The sequence below is a fragment of the Vicia villosa genome, linkage group LG2 (assembly GCF_029867415.1).
Source record: "Vicia villosa cultivar HV-30 ecotype Madison, WI linkage group LG2, Vvil1.0, whole genome shotgun sequence".
Classification (NCBI taxonomy): Eukaryota; Viridiplantae; Streptophyta; class Magnoliopsida; order Fabales; family Fabaceae; genus Vicia; species Vicia villosa.
Window position 1 is genome coordinate 98506525 of NC_081181.1, and position 20273 is coordinate 98526797.

The 20273-nt window shown below is 33.0% G+C and overlaps 2 protein-coding genes across 3 annotated transcripts; one reads left to right on the forward strand and one right to left on the reverse strand.

Annotated features, from left to right (window-relative positions):
- The first annotated feature begins 7105 nt into the window (after positions 1-7105).
- Positions 7106-8657, forward strand: LOC131651684 (NAC transcription factor 29). The gene is made up of 3 exons (XM_058921360.1): positions 7106-7443; positions 7655-7935; positions 8140-8657. Exons 1-3 carry the CDS (start codon positions 7275-7277, stop codon positions 8506-8508), a joined length of 819 nt encoding a protein of 272 aa, XP_058777343.1. The 5' UTR covers positions 7106-7274; the 3' UTR covers positions 8509-8657.
- A 2051-nt stretch (positions 8658-10708) lies between these two features.
- Positions 10709-13193, reverse strand: LOC131651685 (2-hydroxy-palmitic acid dioxygenase mpo1-like). Of its 2 annotated transcripts, XM_058921362.1 has the most exons (5): positions 12618-13193; positions 11356-11418; positions 11210-11281; positions 11077-11134; positions 10709-10932 (listed from the first exon to the last, which is right to left on the reverse strand). In XM_058921362.1, exons 1-5 carry the CDS (start codon positions 12972-12974, stop codon positions 10907-10909), a joined length of 576 nt encoding a protein of 191 aa, XP_058777345.1. In that variant the 5' UTR covers positions 12975-13193; the 3' UTR covers positions 10709-10906. The 2 variants fall into 2 exon arrangements, with proteins under 2 accessions (XP_058777345.1, XP_058777344.1); XM_058921361.1 differs by lacking the exon at positions 11077-11134 and having other exon boundaries at positions 12618-13186.
- Between the last annotated feature and the right edge of the window lie 7080 nt (positions 13194-20273).

The following is a 20273-nucleotide window of genomic DNA, read 5'->3' on the forward strand; positions in this document are numbered from 1 at the left end:
CATGATGAAGTAACTATTCCTAAATAGTATAAAATATTTGGTCTATATATTTTTGAAGGTTTAAATGTTGTTATTCATTTATCATTAACTAGTGGAGGCTTTCATGATAAGAAAGAGCTATGGAATTTGAGGTCAAGGCATTATGAATGTCTTGAGGCTGTTTAAGAAGTGTATAATGAATTTTTGCAGAAAACAAGGGATAAAAATGCATATGACCGTTGAGTTTTTGTAGAGAATTTCTTTAGAGGAAGAACAATAAAAACCAAAGATAAACCTGTTAGAAACTATAACGAAGAAAACTCAGTTTGAGGTAGATTTTCCTACTATGGATACTAGTAGTAGTGAGGGAATAATCACAGAGATATCTGATTATCATTTGACTCATGATAAGGTAAGGAGGGGGATTGTATCATATCAAAGGAATATTTATGCTATCCTTGAGTGTTATGCTTAGAATGTGGCTGAAGGGTTGTAAAAAACATAAACAGGGACCTTCGAGGATGCATTTGAAGGCATGTGGAGTCGACGATGGTTGGAGAATCATACTTGTAGGTTTTTTTAGATTACCTAGGAAGAAAAAGGTAATTGGAAAAAAGTTAATGCAAGTGGCAAGATCAAGATTCAAGGGTATCTTGAATTTGATCAAGATTATTAATTAGAGTTTCAACATGATATAGAGCAGCAAGGTGGTTGATAGTTAAATTGACACCAACACGATTTAAAGTCAAGGTGAGGATTGTTGAAGTATGCCTTAAAACCTTTGTTGATGAAGAGAAGGAAAACATGTTTCGAGATTGTAAAAAATCAGGAAGCCAAAGAGCATAATAATGTCCAGTTCAGGCAGTTCGCGAAAATCGAGTTTGCTCGGTTCGCTTTGCAACTCTATTTATTGATGTTAGAGTATTGGATATATATTTTATATTAATTTAAGAAATATTCTAAATTAATATAAAAGATATTATAAGACATTTATAATATTTTATTCTAACAATTAATTGGGTTTTGTTATGGGTTTTGTTATAGAGCTGTTGGGTTTTGACAATTATAAATATGTATCTCTTCAGTTATTTATATTGTGACAATTTTAGAACTTTATAGCAAAAGGGGGAAATAAAGGTTTAGGAAAATCATAGAAAGACAAGGGTTTTTGGAAAACCTTTGGAGTTATTTAAGGGGATTAGGAAATACTTCTAAAACCTTGAGTTTGAGTGATTCATATATTGAGAGTTGGAGAGGTTAGGAAACACTCGAAAGCTCTGAAGGGGAATGCTATTTTCTTATATATGCTCTCTCCCCCAGACGTATATCTTTTGATTAAACTGGGTAAACAAACATTTCACTTTTTCTTGCCTTATTTTGTTATATTTTCTGCTAATTATTAATTATTATTGTTGAATACCATTTATTTTGATTGCTATTGTTCTTTGTCTCACATATCAAAGTGTTGAATTGGATTGAACCTTGTCATTATTACAACATAGACATTTGTTCAAGTTTCTAGACAAAATAAATGTTGATTTACAACTTATTAAAAATATTAAATTGTTCACCAAAACTTTTCCCATCTTTCTCCTTACTAGCTTTTGAGAAAAATACAATTAGATCTTGGTTTTGGGCAAGGTTTCCTAATTTTCAAGCTTATGATTCTCTTGTAATTAAAAAAGATTTCTTTAACCTTTTCAACAAGGTAGCTTGATGAGTGGTTTTTACCACTTGAATTTCTTTTTGACATTGGGGATCCTCTTGTTCTTTATACACTTCATTCTCAACATTTTCTAGTGATTTGACCATAAACAACTTTATCGTATTCGTCTATAATCACTTCCAACGTTTAAAATTCAGGTGGTTATGGTTCACTAAACTTTCCATTTCTTGTAGTCACGACATTCACATTTATATTGTGCCTTGGATTTATGACAATGTTGCTTGGAAGATTTCAAGAGACTCCGCTACAAGAGGTTTTGAAAAATTTGACCAACTTGAACTTCAAGAGTTTTTATTGAAGTTTTTGTATTGTTTTGAGACTCTTCCAGAAATACATTTGTATATGAGAGGTAATGAGAAATTTGACCAACTTGAAATTTTTGATTTTTTATTGAAGTTTTTGTATTCTTTTGAGAAGTCATGTACACAAATGCAATTGTATATGTCATAACTTTTTAATGGCTAACTTCCAATCAACTTTCTTTAGTGTAGTTGGAGGTTGTTTTGTCGAAACTCCTTAGTAACCCCTCGGTTGTATAGAAGTGCTTGTTGGTATTTTCATGAATAATTTGAATAATTCCTCTACATAAGATTGTATGTGATTCAATAGGTTTTTTTAGATGTTTCCATGGGTTATTGAGATAATTTACAACTTCTATTTGATCTTATTCTCTCAGTGATCTTTTACAATGCTTAGTAAAATGGATTGTTGAGATTGTAATTCCTTATGTCGAAGCAGCATGTTGCTCAACAGAATAAGAGTGTGTCGAAATAGTTTAACTTGTGTCGAGTTGTATTAGATGTTGTAGTGTTGAAGCAAGTTGCTTCACACAAGGTTTCGACTTAGAACAAAATAGGTATTTTAGACTTTTGTAGTTTTGGGCTTTTCCTTAGTGAGAAAGCAACCTAAAACTATAAATAGGGAGTAAGCCCTATATAGTAAACACTTGTATTCATATAATTTTGCAGTTGCAAAGTGAATAAGAATTTTCCATAGTTTGTGGGCAGAGAGAAACTGTTAGAATGTTAGAACCCTAAACCTAAAAAAAAAACTATGAAAAGCTGTAAAACTAAGAGAAGGATAAAACTAAGCTATTAAAATTAAACTTCATATATTTTCATTGATATCCAAAATGTGTTGAAGACACTATATTATATAATATCCCAAATGGATAATCAAATAAATTTAAACATTCAAAGACCAACTAAATAACATTAGAGAAAGCCCAATTAAAATTCAACTAATAATATTAACTCTCTATCACTACCTACCCCTTCAAAATAAACTTTGTCCTTGTAGTTTCTCTAAGATTGACATGCATTTTGGTAAAACCAACTCAGCAGAAACATGTTAAATATAATGTCCCAACTTATATATTTCAACATGTCGAACAAGATGTTCCAACAAGGAAGGTATGGCATCGTGTTTGGAGAAGCTGACCTGTCAAGTGTATCAGCCGTTTTACTAGCTACAAAATATTTTGGAACATTCAGCTAGCTTATGTGCCATCCAAGATCGATTCTATCAAATATATATGTTGGTTTTCACACACTGTCTATAATTGAAGACAATTTAGGAAAGTTTGAATTGAAGACCTATTTTCTTGGAGAACAAGTAGCAGACTTTGTGCAACCTCTTTGTTGCGTTTTTTTAAGCCTAACCCAGTCTATACTAATCCTATAAATAGACTGGCCTAAACCTAGTTTTAATTGGAACTGATATTTGTATTTTGTTAGGGTTCTAGGAATCCTTATTTGGTTGTGGTATAAGTTCCATAATTGTTCATTCTCAAACCTTTAGGTGTTGAATGTTTGATCTCCAAAGTTGTTAAGCACAGAGTGTAATTGTCAGTTCTCATAAGCTTTTAAGCAATGAGAATTGCGTGTCTTTGAAGAGTGTCTTCTACAGTTGTTTAATTGTGTCGTTTGTCATTGTTGTGATTGAAAGGATTTGAGGAGGGCCTCATACCTAGGTGAGTCTTAGGTATAAGTCATAGGAAGGGTAGTGATTAAGTGAGAAGTTGTAAACGGGATAGTTTAACTTTGAATTGATACTATCATATATTGATTTCATCTCTGGCTTGGTAGCCCCCAGAGTAGGAAGGTTGTTTCGAATTGGGTAAACACATTCTTGTGTCTTTTATTCTTTTGCACTATTCTTACTACTGTTATCAACTTGTTCCATAGCTGTTAGTTCTCAGATACTTGTGTCGTGACATCTTCTTCGACATCACATATCTGATACCAGAATTTCAATTGGTATTAGATCAGACATCTTGCTCTAGTTCTGAGTGAGATTCAGGGAGTTGCTTTCTAGTACAATGGACAAGGTTGAGAGAACATTGACAATGGCTTCTATTCTGAATAGAACCAACTACGAGTGTTGGAAGGTTCGCTTGGAAGCCTACCTCAAAGCCTTGGGTAACGATGTTTGGAGGAATGTTGTCAAAAGATGGGATCCTCCTAGAGTTGTCAGTACAGATGGTACTATTATTGATGTACTTAAGGCTGAAGAAGATTGGGATGATAAGGAGAAATCATCAGCTCAAGCAAACTTCAAGGTATTAGATGCTATATTCAGAAGGGTTGATGAGGACACCTTCTCGATGATCAGTCGCTATGAATAGGCCAAATCTGCATGGGAAATTATAAGGGAGATCTATGAAAAAAATTCCCAAGCAAGGATGATAAACTGTCAACTTCTCAACGCCAAGTTTGAAAACTTAAGAATGAAGGAAGATGAAAGTCTCCAAAACTTTCACATGAATGTTCAAAACTTGGTGAGTGAGTTTGAAGACTTGGGAGAGAAGATATCAGAAGATAAGCTTGTCAAGAAAATACTCAGATCTCTTCCAAAAAGGTTTGCCAAGAGATTTCAAGACAAACTTGTATAAATCTTCCTGAATATCTGAAGTGTGGAATACGTCATTGTGAGAGAAGCGAAGCTGCATAATTTTCTATACACCAGCTGCACTATCGATCCAATGCACCGATTTAGCAATGGATTCTGAAATCGAGCAATGAATCCAGGTTAAAACCATGCTGTTGCAACGAATCCAAAGAGCGTATAAAGGATCAGAAATTGGAGTCTTCGTGAGAATTCCATCAACAAACCTTTCTTTGTTATTGAAAATCAAAGCAATGTGCATTTATCTTGCCCATGTGTGATAGTTCTTGTCATCGAGCAATGGTGTAACAAGAACAAAAGACATATTCTCATTCGAATGCAGGTAGTATGGATTCGTCGAATTTGTGGAGAATTCGTTGAAGCTCTGGTATGCAATTAATGGAGTAACACAAGCAAGAAGAAGGAGATGATTGTGTATTGAAGAGAAAAACAATTTTCAAAGATGAAATCGGGATAACACAATCAATTTTCAGCAAGCTTATGCATGGAGAAGAAGAATAAACTTCAACATAAACGAGAGTTTGTTACAAACGATTATGAATTAACTATAATTTTCCATTGATTCAACTATTTCTTTACAAGCTGATATATATGTACATGATAAGATACAAGTATGTAAGGTCAAGAATAGATAAACTATCTATCTACATAGCTCTCTATTAGTGGTTAGTGAAGCTGCACATGTGACACTCTATTAGTGGCTAGAATAATATATGCTAACAGCCCACAACAACGGTACAAGTGTATGCGGATGAAAAAGCTTCCGTTTGAGGGGAGCATAGTGCATGAACTCACACTTGAAGAGAGATTATTGTGATAAAAGCGTGAGTTGGAAGCTCCACATTGCTTAAAAAAGTGAAAGTTGAATGTTTATAAGTGAGAGAACACATACGCCTATCAATTTACAATTTCAGATAAATACGTAATATATGTTTCCCTTGTGTTACTCTTAAACAAATATATTTATCAATAATTTTTTTCATATTTTAAACCAAGATAATGGAGTTTATAACCAAAAAGTAGGTATGGAACTTAGGAAAAAAAAAAGTAGGTATAAAGACGATACATTCAAATGTTATAGTCAATGTTTTAAAAATGAGTTATAATCGAAGACAATAGCTCACGATTTACTTATTTGATATATTGATTAAATGATATGGTTGAGGTGTTGAAAACATAAATTATAATTATCATACCTAACAATAATGACCACATAAACTAGATTTTTATACTAAATATCAATTTTTATATCCATTCCTATAATTTTCAATATATCGGGCTTATTATTAAATAAGTGGTGTCACTCTACCTACGTATTTAATATGGGATTAATTTTTTTTAATACATCTTTTTAAGTTTAATATTTATATTATTGAGTTTGATGTGTGGATATAAGTGATGGGTGATTTATAATTAGAGATGCTAATATAACAAATTAATTAATAGGAACTTACGACTTAGCCTACACATGCGGATCAGATTTTTTTTAAAGTAGAAAATACATAAATTTTTTTATAAATCTATTTAGTTAAATAAACTATGTCACATGTTATAAAATATTTTTTAATCTATCAGACTGACCTATTTTAATAAATATGAATAAATTTATTACTTTTATATTAAAATATAAAAGTAAAGTTTAGTTATTTTGAAGTAAAAATAAATTAAAAAAATCTTATAATAATGTCATAAGTTGTTTTAAGAAGTTTTCTCAAATAAATAGTCTCACAAAATTTATACTACTATGAAAGATCAAATCACTAAATGTAAATAAATATCTAGTTTCATTGTATTTTTTATTCTCTAATATATTTAAATATTGGTTAAATGGCTTATTTACATATATTCAAATGATATAGCCTTTTTAGACAGACTAATAGACTAATCAGATATTCGAAAATCAAACTCTAGCAAAAAAATAACGCTATGATAAACTATATGCCAAACTTAAACTTTGATTTTTTTAATAGGTATGCCAAAAAATTACGCTATGATAAACTATAGGTCAAACTTAAATTTTAATTTTTTTTAATAGATCAAACTCAAGCTTGACAAAGTTTATTCTGCCTCGACATATTTTCATCGCTATTTATAATATGATTGACCTATTTTCATCGCTATTTATAATATGATTGATAAATTTAATCAAACATTTTTACAAAACCGACATTAAAATAAGTCGTGTCACTTATATAAAATTAATAAGCAATAACAATTTTAAAGGTTTATGGATTTTCAATCAAGAAAACTAGTTTTGCTGACATCAACTTAACAAGTATGCGAAAGATTATTATTATTTGCAATATACCAATAATATTCCTCCAAACCATTGAATACAACCTCTATATGGATAAAGACGCCCAAGTCTTATTATTTTTCAAAAAATAAAAAAAATAAAATAAAAAGCAAATTAATAGATAGGTGAAGAATTTCTAGTCACTGATTGGAGCATGGCAAGAGTTTAGATTCCTCATATTCTAAGTTAACAAAAAAGTCATTCCATGAACCAATCAAATCCATGCAACACTACACTAAATGACAAAAAACTTCAAAGATAAAAAGGCCATTAATCTCTTTGCAAACATTTCAAACACCTTGATTTCTCTTCAACCCTCCTTTACAATCCTTCATTTTTTTTTCTTCACAAGAAAACTATTAGTCTATGATGGATAGTAGAACATGCTCTGAACTTCCACCTGGCTTCAGGTTTCATCCAACTGATGAAGAGTTAATTGTTTACTATCTTTGTAATCAAGCAACTTCACAACCTTGTCCTGCTTCTATCATCCCAGAAGTTGATATCTACAAATTCGATCCATGGCAATTACCGGGTACATATATAGATATTTTCATCTAATCATATCAGACTCTATTTTGTCACAGACTAATCATAACAAAAATATTAGCTACATACTACTGCTGCAGTTTATTTTGTTATGATTAATCTGTAACAAAATAGAGTCTGATACGATTAGATCCTTTATCATATAACAGTATTAATTTATTGTATTTATTAACTTTTTTTTTTATGATGAAATGCAGATAAATCGGATTTTGGAGAAAATGAATGGTATTTTTTTAGTCCAAGAGAAAGAAAGTATCCAAATGGGGTGAGGCCTAATAGAGCAACAGTTTCAGGTTATTGGAAAGCTACTGGGACAGATAAATCAATCTTCAGTGGATCTAAGCATATTGGGGTTAAGAAAGCTTTGGTTTTCTACAAGGGTAGGCCACCAAAAGGAATCAAAACAGATTGGATCATGCATGAGTATAGATTAATTGGATCAAGAAGACAAACCAATAGACAACTTGGATCCATGAGGGTAAGCTCTTTTTCATATTTTTTGGCAGAACCGTCTTAACTTTGAGGTTCTGCGTCGGTTAATCATGACAGAGATTCTGTGCAAGTTAACCATGACAGATAAATTATAGATCTGTATTGTAGTTCACATGGCTATAGATTTTTTTAAATTATTTTTTACTTAAATTAATTGACCTTGATTTTGTGTTTCTATGTGTCATCACAGCTAGATGATTGGGTGTTATGTAGAATCTACAAGAAGAAGAACAGCACAAAAGCATTGGACACAAACCATGACTACTCATCAAACCAAATCAACATGACACAAAGAAAAGATGAAAATGAACAAGAATTGTTGAAATTTCCAAGGACATGTTCCCTCACTAATCTTTTGGAAATGGATTACTTGGGACCAATATCACAAATATTATCAGATGGATCATATAATTCAACTTTTGAGTATCAAATTAATACTGCAAATGATGGAATAATTGACCCCTTTGTAAAGCCACAAATGGTTGAAATGAATACTACTACTAACAACCCTTATGGAGTTGATTCAGGGAAGTACCGTGGGAACCAAGTATGTGATTAGAAAGAATAATAACAAAAGAATAGATAATGACATTAATGGATTTTTAGGTATGACGATAAGGATTACCAATATAAATAGTCATGAAGATTCTTTGTAGAAATGTTTATATATTACATCACCCCATGAATGAATTTTTAGTTATATTCAAACTTATAGGTCCTCAAATATTAGTGATCCGTTTTATTTTCTATTTTTTTTTTGTCAGAGATTTTTAAATTCATAAAAAAAATCAAATGTAAAATGATATTTTTTATTCTAATACTTCATCCATTTTGTGGTGAACGTTAATACACATGATTATTTAATGTGAGGAACGAAACAATTGACATTTGACCAAAAAGAAAGAAAACAATTGCAAGTATTATTAGTCAAATAATTGAAGCAAGAAAGAGTTAGAAAAAAATACTACTTAAATTTTATATTGGTACTTTGTTGTTGCTTATCCAAAATGATGACGGCTTATATAAAAATAATAGTAATAAGTATGAATAAAACAAAATATAAATTGTGACTATTAAGGAGTGACGTGTTGAGGAGGTTGGTATATGCGCATGCGTTGTTGTGTATTGCGGCTGAGCATTACACATCTAAAAAGGAATCCAAGTTTTTGTTTTCTCAACCAAGTTTTACTTAATATTAATTAATTTATTTTGAGTAGAAGCTAAGCAAATCAATTATTTGAATAAGTCATAATGTGATAGTATTATTTAATTATTGGTGCTTTGAACCTATTAATGTACATATACATGAGAGACTTATAATACTATAATTTGATGTTCTCGTAGAACACATTCAAGAATTAATATCGAGATGCATACTTTTGTAGATGATACCGTCATGATTTTTGCAAATGTCACCTTCATAATTAGAGAGTGGAAAGATTTAAATGAAAAGTTGAAGATTTAGGGACGACTTTTAGAAACACATTGCTTTTACCTAAGCAAAAGTAAGACAGAATATATAAAAAGTAAGTTCGGGAAAAGAAGTGATTCTAACCTAGAGATAAAAGTCGAAGCTCATATCATCTCACAAAACAATGGAAAAGGAGATGGAAACTGTTCTGGACTGGGCCAAGAATAGGCCCAACATGGTTTCGGCCCAATAAACCTCAGAGGCCCAATTCCCTCTGTGACCCACGTTTGGGTCTAGAATGCCCGTCTCAGGTACGCTCGGCCTGACCCTCCTCGTGAACCATCTGACGCCCGGCAGAGATGCTCCCCGCGAGCATCCTCTCTGCCGAGGACCCTACTCCCCGCGAACAACTTCTCTGCCGAGGAGCCTGCTCTCCGCGAGCATCCTTTCTGCCGAGGACCCTGCTCCTCGTGAAGGTCCTTTCACATCCAACCCCCCGAATAATGCGGAGTCCACGTGGTCCCTAAAAGACGGCATCTCCCTTAAACTTCGGAGCGGTTAACCAGGACAGAGGGCACTCACGCACCTCCGATATTTCCGCTCAGGAAACCTGACAGTCTCCTAGTTGGGCTTGGAAGTCCAACCCAACAACGAGATCATGGCCCAGCGCTGGGGGCTATAAATACCCTCTTTTACTAGAGGGTCAGGTATTCACTTCTTACTCACTTTAGCTCGTACTTGCACTCCTTTGCTCCTCTTCTCACTTTGGTATCAGAGTACCTTGTAGGTACACCCCCTCCTCATCCTAGAAGATCCAATTCCGAGCGGCCAGCGACGATTCTTCTGATCAGATACGATCAGAAACCATCATATTCAAGCGAGATGACTCGCATAAAGGAGGACATAAGAGATATTATGTGACACAAAAATATCGCTTAAAATTAAAAATGATAATATTACATAGTGTTGAAATAGATCAATAGTAAAAAAGATAGTGGAAAATAAACTTGAGCGATTTGGCATGGAAGAGAAGGTTTGTAAGTTTTTAGTAAGGAATGTAAATCATATGAAGAAGGCCAAACATAAATCATATGAAGAAGGCCAAACAGCTAGAGACAGATGAAGACCTAGAAAAACTATAAAAAAAAGTTATAAAAAAGATCTCAAGTCAATATTAACAATTCGGATTTAAGCATAGTGTCATGAATAGATCATTATGACAAAAATTTATCTATATAACCGACTTTACTTCATGAATAGATCATTTGGAGTTGCTGTTTTCTTTTCTTCACAAAAATGTATGTCTAATACTATTATAATTATAATTTAAATGAAACGACAGGAGAAATTATCCTGAAAAGCCATATATGCCATTTTAATATATACAAGATCTGTAGCTTTTTATTCTTCATTTTTGTTGATGTAAAGATCGTTTAACATCAAACCAAGCAGAACCTATGAAATTAGTCTCTGCTTACTGTCTTGCCATTCCTCAATATTAGCTTCAATTTTTGCTTGCACAGTTGAATGAAATCCTGGATATGGTTCATAACCAAATACAGTCTGCAGAATCTACAACAAACAAATGGCCTCACATTCAAACATAGTTATGAAACACCGACAGAGACACAACTTTGTCATAGATATCAATAATAATTTTAGAAAATTAAATTGATTCAATATAATCACGTGTATCTGTACGACTATGTTACCGACATGTTACAGTCGTACACCAACATGGCAACATGTGTTGGATGTCATACACGTCTTCAATCTGAAGTATCAGTAACGGACACAGTCAAGCAATAAAACTATATTAAGGAAAGATATGAAAAATTATGTATAATACCTCAAGCAATACAAAGAAAGGAGCCATTACTAAAGCCTGAGTGAGGTTATCCAAAAGAGCAGGTGCCCGTTTCTGCGGATAAAAAAACCTCTGATTTATACACGAAAGGGTAAGTCAGGAATCGAGTTATTTTATCAGAAGCTTACCTCAAATACACCATGACCAATGAACTGTCCTATCCAACATACCAGCTGAACAACCAGAACAACCTACACATGAGATTGTTTGATAATTAAGATCAAAGTGCAAAAACTGTCAAATGTTATGTTGATACTTATGTAAGCATCAAACAAATATTTTCTTATCCTAGTTTGACATTGTGCATCTTAAGCATGATATAACATATGATACCGTGAGTTTTGTATTTTTCAATCCCTTTTTCCTTCATCTGAATTTATAGAAACCAAAATTTCCAAAAACTATGTCATAATTTTCTTAACATCGAGAATGTGAATGGTGGAAAAGCACCCAAAATTGAAAAGATGAAAGAAAGCGAGTTAAGTAATAGAGATCAAAAGTATGACTGACAAACAAGCAGACATGAAAATTATATAACTGCGATACTTTGTGTAGATTAGAAGTTCTACTTTTACTTTATAGACACGGCCATTAGAGAAAAAGACCAAATATTATTCCATTATAATAGCAAACTGTAAGGATATAAAGTTCCAAAGACTACATTTCTTTATTGCAACATTAGGGTGTTATTGCAGTGTAACGGCCTAGCGGAGCAGAACGGCCACCGGCCACTACAGAACAAGTGTGTAGCAATCATAATATCCACTAGAGAAGCAAAAAAAGAGTATGATGTGACACTATAACCCCATACCGCTATACCTCAGAAATGAGTTAAATTAAAAAGACGGTAAAATTCAAAGGTTATGCCTTTATTTTTGGAGTGTTTTAGTAATTTTACCATTAGAAAAAAAGACTAGCACAACTAAAACTTCTCCTCTCTCACTCTATCTTGCAGTCATTTTCTACTCCCTCGCTACAAAACTGACTTGTAAAATGAGAATTACCCTTCCTTATAAACATATGTTAAGGTCAATGTCGATGTGGAACTCTTAACAGGCTCAAACAAATTCGATGAAGCAGTAAATACTAACATAACAATTATAGGAATGCTCACACCACCCTCTCTTACCTGACTTAACAACTCATATACTATCATTTACCTATTAGAAAAGAAAATAGTTATTTCAATTTCAAAAAGTTACTTGCACATGTACTATAGTTATATATAAGAGAATTGCATACGTACAACACCTCTAAAAAAAGAATAAGTGTCGTCAATTTGTGATTACCAGTGTCACGTATCAGTGTCAGCGTCGTGTTCTGGTGTGCTTCATAGGTGTCAAGTCAATGGAAAAAAAATGTTATGCAGAAAAGTAACAACATTATTTACCTTCCAAGCTAGAGACCATCCAAGTTGATAACCAACATAACTGCCACCAACCCAACAAACAACACAAAGCAAAGCAGCCAAAGAACCAGCTTTCAGATCCAAACTAGCATAAAAAACCGAGTATACTAAAGTAAACAAGAACCCTAAATTCCAAACCAACACAAATCTATTCCCAAATAGTAAAAACTCGAAATTCGGCAGATTAAAAAAGGGAGGAGCAAAGTAGAGAAAAACAAGGGCTGAGAACAAAATTGGCCAAACGAATAACACATGAATCGCTATATTAATCGGATTACTGTGATAAGCTCCATAGAAAGCGAAATGCTTTTCAAGATCAAATAATCCAGTTCTTCCCATATAGAAAATAGAAGAAAGGTTTGTTTTTTTGGTTAATTTTATGGGTAGTTATATGAAAATTGAAGGGTTTTGGGGGAGAATATAGTTAGGGATTTGGAATCAGGGAGAAGAAGAAGGTGATGGTGGAATTCAGAGAAGGGAAGAACGTTAGGAAAAAACGAAACGATCATGAGTATTATTATATATACGAAAAACGAAACAAGGTTTGTAAACTCACTTTACCTTTTTCTCTTTTCTTTGTATGGAATTTATATAAAAAAATATTTTAAATATTAGTAAGTTTATACTTCTTTTTATGTATTATTACCCGCTTCTTCTAATTCTGTGAAGATTTAGATATATAATTGGTATCTACAGATATATTTATTTTTTGTTTTAATTTTGCAATTTTTCATTTGATTTTGGTTTTTACAAATACTTTTTATTTTATTTTTGGTTTTATTCATTTATTTTAGTCTCACAAAATTTGTTTATAGTAATTTTTTTCATATAATATTTTATTTTAGTTCTTATATTACTAATATTGAACGAATTAAAATAAAACATATTTGTAAAGATTATAATCATATAAAATTAATTACATTAGTTTATATGTGTGAAATCATAAAGACATTAATTATATGATTTGGAATTAAAGGAGTATTATATTGGGAAATTTTTTTCCAAACAGATACTTATTATTGTTTGTTGATCAGTTGTGCAAATAAACGGTTAACTAAGTCATATAAAAGATTTACCTAATTAAATGGTTAATGAAGAAGAGGGGGGAGAGAGAGAGTCAAATAATTACGGGTCTTTTCAGTCTATTTTGTTTTCACTCACATGTTTTCCAAGAACCTTCTTAGAAGATCATCCATCTGAATACTACTACAAGTCAAATCTCTTTAATTATGGAGTTCTTATTTGTTAGGCTATCAAAAAAGATACATCTTATTGGTATAGGGTTTTTATTGCGTAATTGTGGTACAGTGATGTGCAATCACATCAGAATCATTCATTAATCTGACGTGACAAGCTGAGTGATTTTGCGAATTGCGCCACGATCCAATATATCTACGACGTCATATTTTCTGGGGCTCATGTTGTTGTTTTCTCCATAGAATACACCATCATCCATACAATCACACAGAGGTTAAATGAGAAATTCATTTTTCTTCTTTTCTTTAGCTTATGTGTAATATTCTCGCTTTCATTCTTATCATTGTAACTTCAAACATGTAAAAAATTGTAACTTTCAAGTCTAATGCTTCTTACCATAATACTTTCATGATCACGCTCATATGTTACTTCTATTCTTAAACTTCAAGATGAATAAGTTCAAATAAATCTTTTCAAATTTTAGTTCTACTAAAAATTTCTCTTTCTCAATAATTCACGCATATGAAAATCAGGGTGTTCATTCAACTAATATGCAAATACTATTTCCCCATAAGCGTGAAAAGTTTCAAGATAGTTAATCAATTCAAGGCTATAACATACACTTTTTAGCTCTTTAGAGTTGTAACATGTGTGGATCTATATGCTTGCATGTATAAAGATGAATATCTCGTAGAAGATCCATCCGAAGTTTTGACGACGACGACGACTTAAATAGTTGTGATGTTGAGGTCGGTGGCAAATAACTCTCAACACTCTGATGATGGTGAACCAACTAGTAAAACATCTCAAAACTTCATATGAAAGGAGACTAAAGATTGAAGTGTTTATATGATAGGAGCATCCAACAAAGAATATCGAAGCTTGAGATAAAATGTGAAAGCTCGTCAGGTCATGTCTGTCTGCTGAGTGACCTGCGTTTTGTGAAAGTAAGGAAGTAATTTCTAAGTACTAAGGCAACTCTCTCTCTCTCTCTCCCTCTGACACACACACACACACACACACACACATATCTTAAAAAATATTTTTCAAATGTTTTTATGTTGAAAAATTGTTTTCTAGGCCAAGCCAAATGATTAAGAAGCTATCCAATCTAGTTCTAAAGATTTTTTTACACTAACCAATTGATTGGATGCTTAAGCCAATCGATTGGAAAAACTTTTCTGAGCCAGCCAATCGACTTGAGCATTAAGCCAATTGATTGGAGAGTTCCTAAAAGGTTAACCAAACAATTAGGACAAAACCTTAATAACTTGTAATGATTCTATATCAAATATTTCCAAGTTGGGCAAGGTGATCGATTAAAAAAAGACTAAATCAATCGATTAGAGCATTATGCCAATTGATTGTCTCATCAATTCTGCCCATGGATCATTTCCTTTTTTGGTTTTTCCAACTCCTATATAGATAAGGCTCACATTCTCTTTATTTCACGCCACTTTCCAAAGCTTTACATTCTCTTTGGAATTTATCTCTCTATTTTCTCTCTCATTCTCTCTATTAATATTTCTTTTCACTTAAAGTTGCCATAGTACTTTCGAGTGAAACTTTGCTTGTGAGAAAGAGTTTCTAAGTGGTCGTGTTGTTTGTTTAAATCTTAAGAGTACGATACTCTTAGGTTGAGTTTGGTTTGTGAGATAAACTAAAGGTGCGAGAAACACAAGAAAGAGAGGTTTGAATTGAGTTGCACGAAATATAATCTTTTCGCAACTCAACCACAAAGCTAACAAGTGAATAAAAATAAATGAACACAATTATTTTTATCTTGGTTCATTGTTAACTAAGTTACTCCAGTCCACCCTACAAGGTGATTTGCCTAATCTACAAGGACTTAATCCATTATAATCAACCTATTACCGACAACCACAATAAGTCTGATCAACCTTGTTGACAAGCCTAACAAGCCTGCTGATCCTTATTTCCAGGCCACCGAAAACCACACTAAGTCTGATCAACCTTGTTGATAATCCCAACAAGTTCAGCCGATCCTTAATGCAAAGTTGCAGACACCCACAATAAGTCTGATCAACCTGCTTAACAACCCCAACAAGTTTAGCCGGTCCTTATTTCCAATCCACTATGACCACATCCAAAGTCTTCTTGAGAATCCTGACTACACCTAGTCTCTCAAGAATATATCAACAACTGTTGATTACAAAGATGTGTATACATAGATGCTTCTAACAAGCAAATTATACAAAGTTTAAGTATAATAACATAAAAGTGTTGATAGCAAGATGTGAACAAAAGCTCCTTGCTAAGAATACAAAACTACACAAAGAATATCAGAGTTTGTGCAGCGCTTTGGTGTAGTTTTGTAGAACTGATTTTTTGTATTCAAATTCTTCCAAGTCCTCATTTTATAGCTGAAGAAGAGATACTTTTGAGGGTAGAATAGAAAACATAAAACCAGCTGTTTTGTCTCCAACGGTCATGTTGGGAATGGTCGACAACAAGTACAAATAGGACTGTCCTTACGCCACCCTATTATAGTAGAGGTCACATTGTACTTTGTACTTTTATACTCACCATCTCATGCAAGATAGTCTTGATCTTTATCTTCTACTTCTTTAGAGGCTTCTGATGTATGTTGATTGAATCATGTTGTAGAAGGATCAGAACTTGAGTCGTCTTAACCTAAGTCTTTGGAGTATTTAGAACTTGTTCGGCAAAACCTTATCTTTAGAGTCTTCAGCACTTGGTCTTCAGAATTGATATCTTCAGATCTTTAGAACTTGTTCAACAGAACCTTGTCTTCAGCATCTTTAGAACTTGGGACACCATAAGCAAAGCTTTAAATGGCCTCCAAAGCTTCCTTGCAAAGTCACGATTAAAATATCTTGTACTAACGTTTCTTAGAACCGTTGCATAAGAAGAATTCCAAAATACTGACTTAACTTTGTAACACATCAAAGGTATTCTTCCAGAGTGTTGAGTTCATAACATGATGACGTCGCATGCCTTCTTACTAGAGTCAGAACCTGGTTAGTAAAAGCTACACACTAGGCAGAAACCATTAGAGTACACAATTGTTCTCTAAGATAACATGTAAAGTTATCATCAAAACCCAACGCCAGATGCAGAACCAATCTTGTTCTTACATAAACTAGTCATAAAATCTCTATTTTTGGTTTCTAGAACTACGACAAAAAAAGTAATGTTTTGGTTATTGAGATCAGTGTGAAAGTCTCTAAGAAAGATCGTTAGCTTAGCCTATGGTAAAAGGTATCTTTTGTTGGGGATAAGCCTACAGAAATCTCATGATCCAATTATATAAAGGTTCGCAAGAAGATCTCGTTGGAACAGGACTAGGTCAACATTAAGCCAAACTTGTAGAACTCTGTGGTGTAATGTATCTAACCACATCCTCTTTAATTTATGTTATTTACTTTTATTGTCTTATTTCCTTTGCTGCTTACTCCTTCCTTATCAAACTACTAACACGATTTTAAGCATAACTAAGAAAATCACTAAAGAAGTCGCAAATTTTAAATACCATAACCCTCCCTCTTGTACGTGAATTCACTTGTCCAACAAGTGTCATCATAGCCTAACTCGTGTTAATGATTAATTGTCTCAGGAGGGAAAATAACTTCAAGTTATTCACTAAACAAACCCCAATTCTTTAACGGAGAAGGGTATAATTTTTGGAATATAAAATTATTTTTTTCATATAAAGGATGGATCGTGCTATTTGGAAGATTATGAATGAAAGTCCATTTATTCCTACACACAAAGTTAATGGTGTTGTAGAAAACTAACCTGAAAAGTTGTCATTTGTTCCTACACACAAAGTTAAAGGTGTTAAGTATTAGTTGTTGTCATCATTAAAATCAAAAAGTGGTTACACCTTTGGTATCAACAAACTCTGCCACTTTGGATCACCTTAACAGTACATGCAAGCACATAGATTTATAAATCTTCCATTCGTTCACAACAAGCACGGAGGGCAGAAGAATTCCCCGTTGCATATTCTATTAATGTGGATTGGATAGAGATGATGTCGTTTATGATGTGACGAGAATGAATCATTATCGATGATAAAAGGTTATTAAATATAAGAGGTTATAAATCGATCCAAACTCATGACCATTTACAATGATCCATTACAAGGGAAATTTTGTATTTTATCTGGCGACTTTATCATGATTTCCGTTCAATACGTATCTCGGAATTTGGGTTGGGTCTAACTCATCCCTACAAAACCAGCTTGAAACTTGAGGATTTCCCCCAATTATAAATACAACATATGACATATCTCTAAGCAATGTGGGACTAAATCCACCCCTTAAAACCCAACACAATAAAGGTGTTGGAGACTGCAATGAAGGCAAGCCAAATGTCACAATTAAGGCAGCCAGGGGCCACTATTAAGGCGGAAATTCCAACAATGTATATACCTAAATTTAATATTAACATCATTGTATGGATTATTGTTGGGTTACCTCTAAGGTTATCCATGGCAAAAATACTAGGCTAGTAGTTAAAAAGAGCAAATGATACCTATTGAATTGGAACCAACTAAACTCGGAAAAGAACTATCATTGCATTGATAATATGAATTTGAGTAAAGTGATATGTATGACCTTAACTCCCTTAAACTCCTCTTATGGTAGACATGACAAAATGTCATCCCAATTGGCTCGTTGGGTTTATAACTCCATGACTTCTTAGACGTAGTTATGAAACATGAGTCTTAAAATGTTAGTAAGTTGTTAAGAGACCTGATGCATGATGTCATGTATCCCCATGTACATTTTTTATATTAAAAGACCTTGTTGTTACCACTCTTATGCCAATCAACTAACTCAACTCTAAAAGAAGTGAAATGAGGCACATATGTTTCACTCCCAATGTTTGTGGGCCATTAGGTATGCGGTTTCACTAGAGGAGCATTCCCTTTATGTACTTTGTTATTCTCATTTTCAAGGGTAAAACTAAAGCTGCTTACCTCAGGGTTCTGATATTAGTTTCTAGATTGACAGTCGGTGTAACCCTCCTTTGGTTTTGGAAACTTCTATTGAAGCCCTTCTGCACCATGGCATTTCTACTAGTACTAAAGTGAAGGATCTCGTCTCTAATGATGCTTGGTCGATTCCTACCACGTAGAGCTCTTTGTTTCCTTTCTTGGATCAAAGGTTAAACCAAAACCCTCTAATAAATTTTGACTTTAATGACACTATGGTTTGAACTTTCTGTCACTCAGGTGTTCTCACTCTTAAAAGATGCATACAAATTCAAAGAACTATCAATTCCTAAACATTGGGCAAAAACTATTTGGAGTCCGAACATTTCCTTCTCCAAGACAAATTTCATATAGAAGTACATGCTAGATAAAGTTCCAATTGATGAAAATCTCTGCCTCAGAGGTTGCAACATAGTTTCTATTTGCAGTCTTTGCAAAAGTGGCACTAAATCCTCTCAGCATAATTTCTTTAACTGCTCCTTCTCAAGGAAGATCTGAGATTGGTTTCATAATATTGCTAAGTTCTCCAATCCTCCTCAAACTTTAGATTCTTGGCGGAGCTTCTGCATAATTAATAGATCCTGTCAATGTTCTCTCTTGCTTAAGGTTGTTATCTCATACATCCTTAGCAACATATGGGAAGTAAGTAATCATGAGAGATTCAGGGACATGAAGCCTTGCTATATAAAAGTCATATACAAAATCAAATATCAACTCTATATTATAACTCTCAACTCTTCGGCCACCTCTTCCTCTTAAATGGAGGATTTCAAGCTGCTAAAAGCCTTCAATATCAAGGTTAAGCCTCCTAGAGTGCCTCAAATCTAGGAGGTCTTATGGCACCCTCCTCCTATTGGTTGGACAAAGTGCCTTCGCAGACTCGGTTACCTAGTCATTTTCTTACTTAGCAGAATTTGTAGATGTTATTAAGGCTATGGAAATAGTATTAAACCGAGGGTGGTTAAAGTTATAGATATAACAAGATTCGTCACTGCATGCTTTTCTCAAGCCCATTCCTTAGCAAGTCAAAGCAATTTGGTTCAAATGTGTAACCTTTTTTGCCAATAAGCATCTTTATATTTATCACATTTATAGAGAGGGTAACTCTTGTGCCGACTTTATAAAAAATTTAGACCTCAATTGTAATGCCCTCACATTTTTTCACTCCATTCCTATAGGAATTAGAAATGAATTTGTTCAAAATTGACTAGAAATACCTACTTTTTGTGAATTTTTCTTCTCATTAGTTGATGAATTTTTGTGTTAACTCCCATCCTCTTTTGTAATATTTCTTTTGAATATACAAGATTTTATTAAAAAAAAAATCAACAACTATAATTTAAAAAATAAATGTCCTCTATTGTCTTAAATATTAATAAAATGTTTGAATATATAAAATTTTGAAATTTTTCCATTTGAATTTTTGCTTATATTTAAAAATAGAGAAAGTATAATAT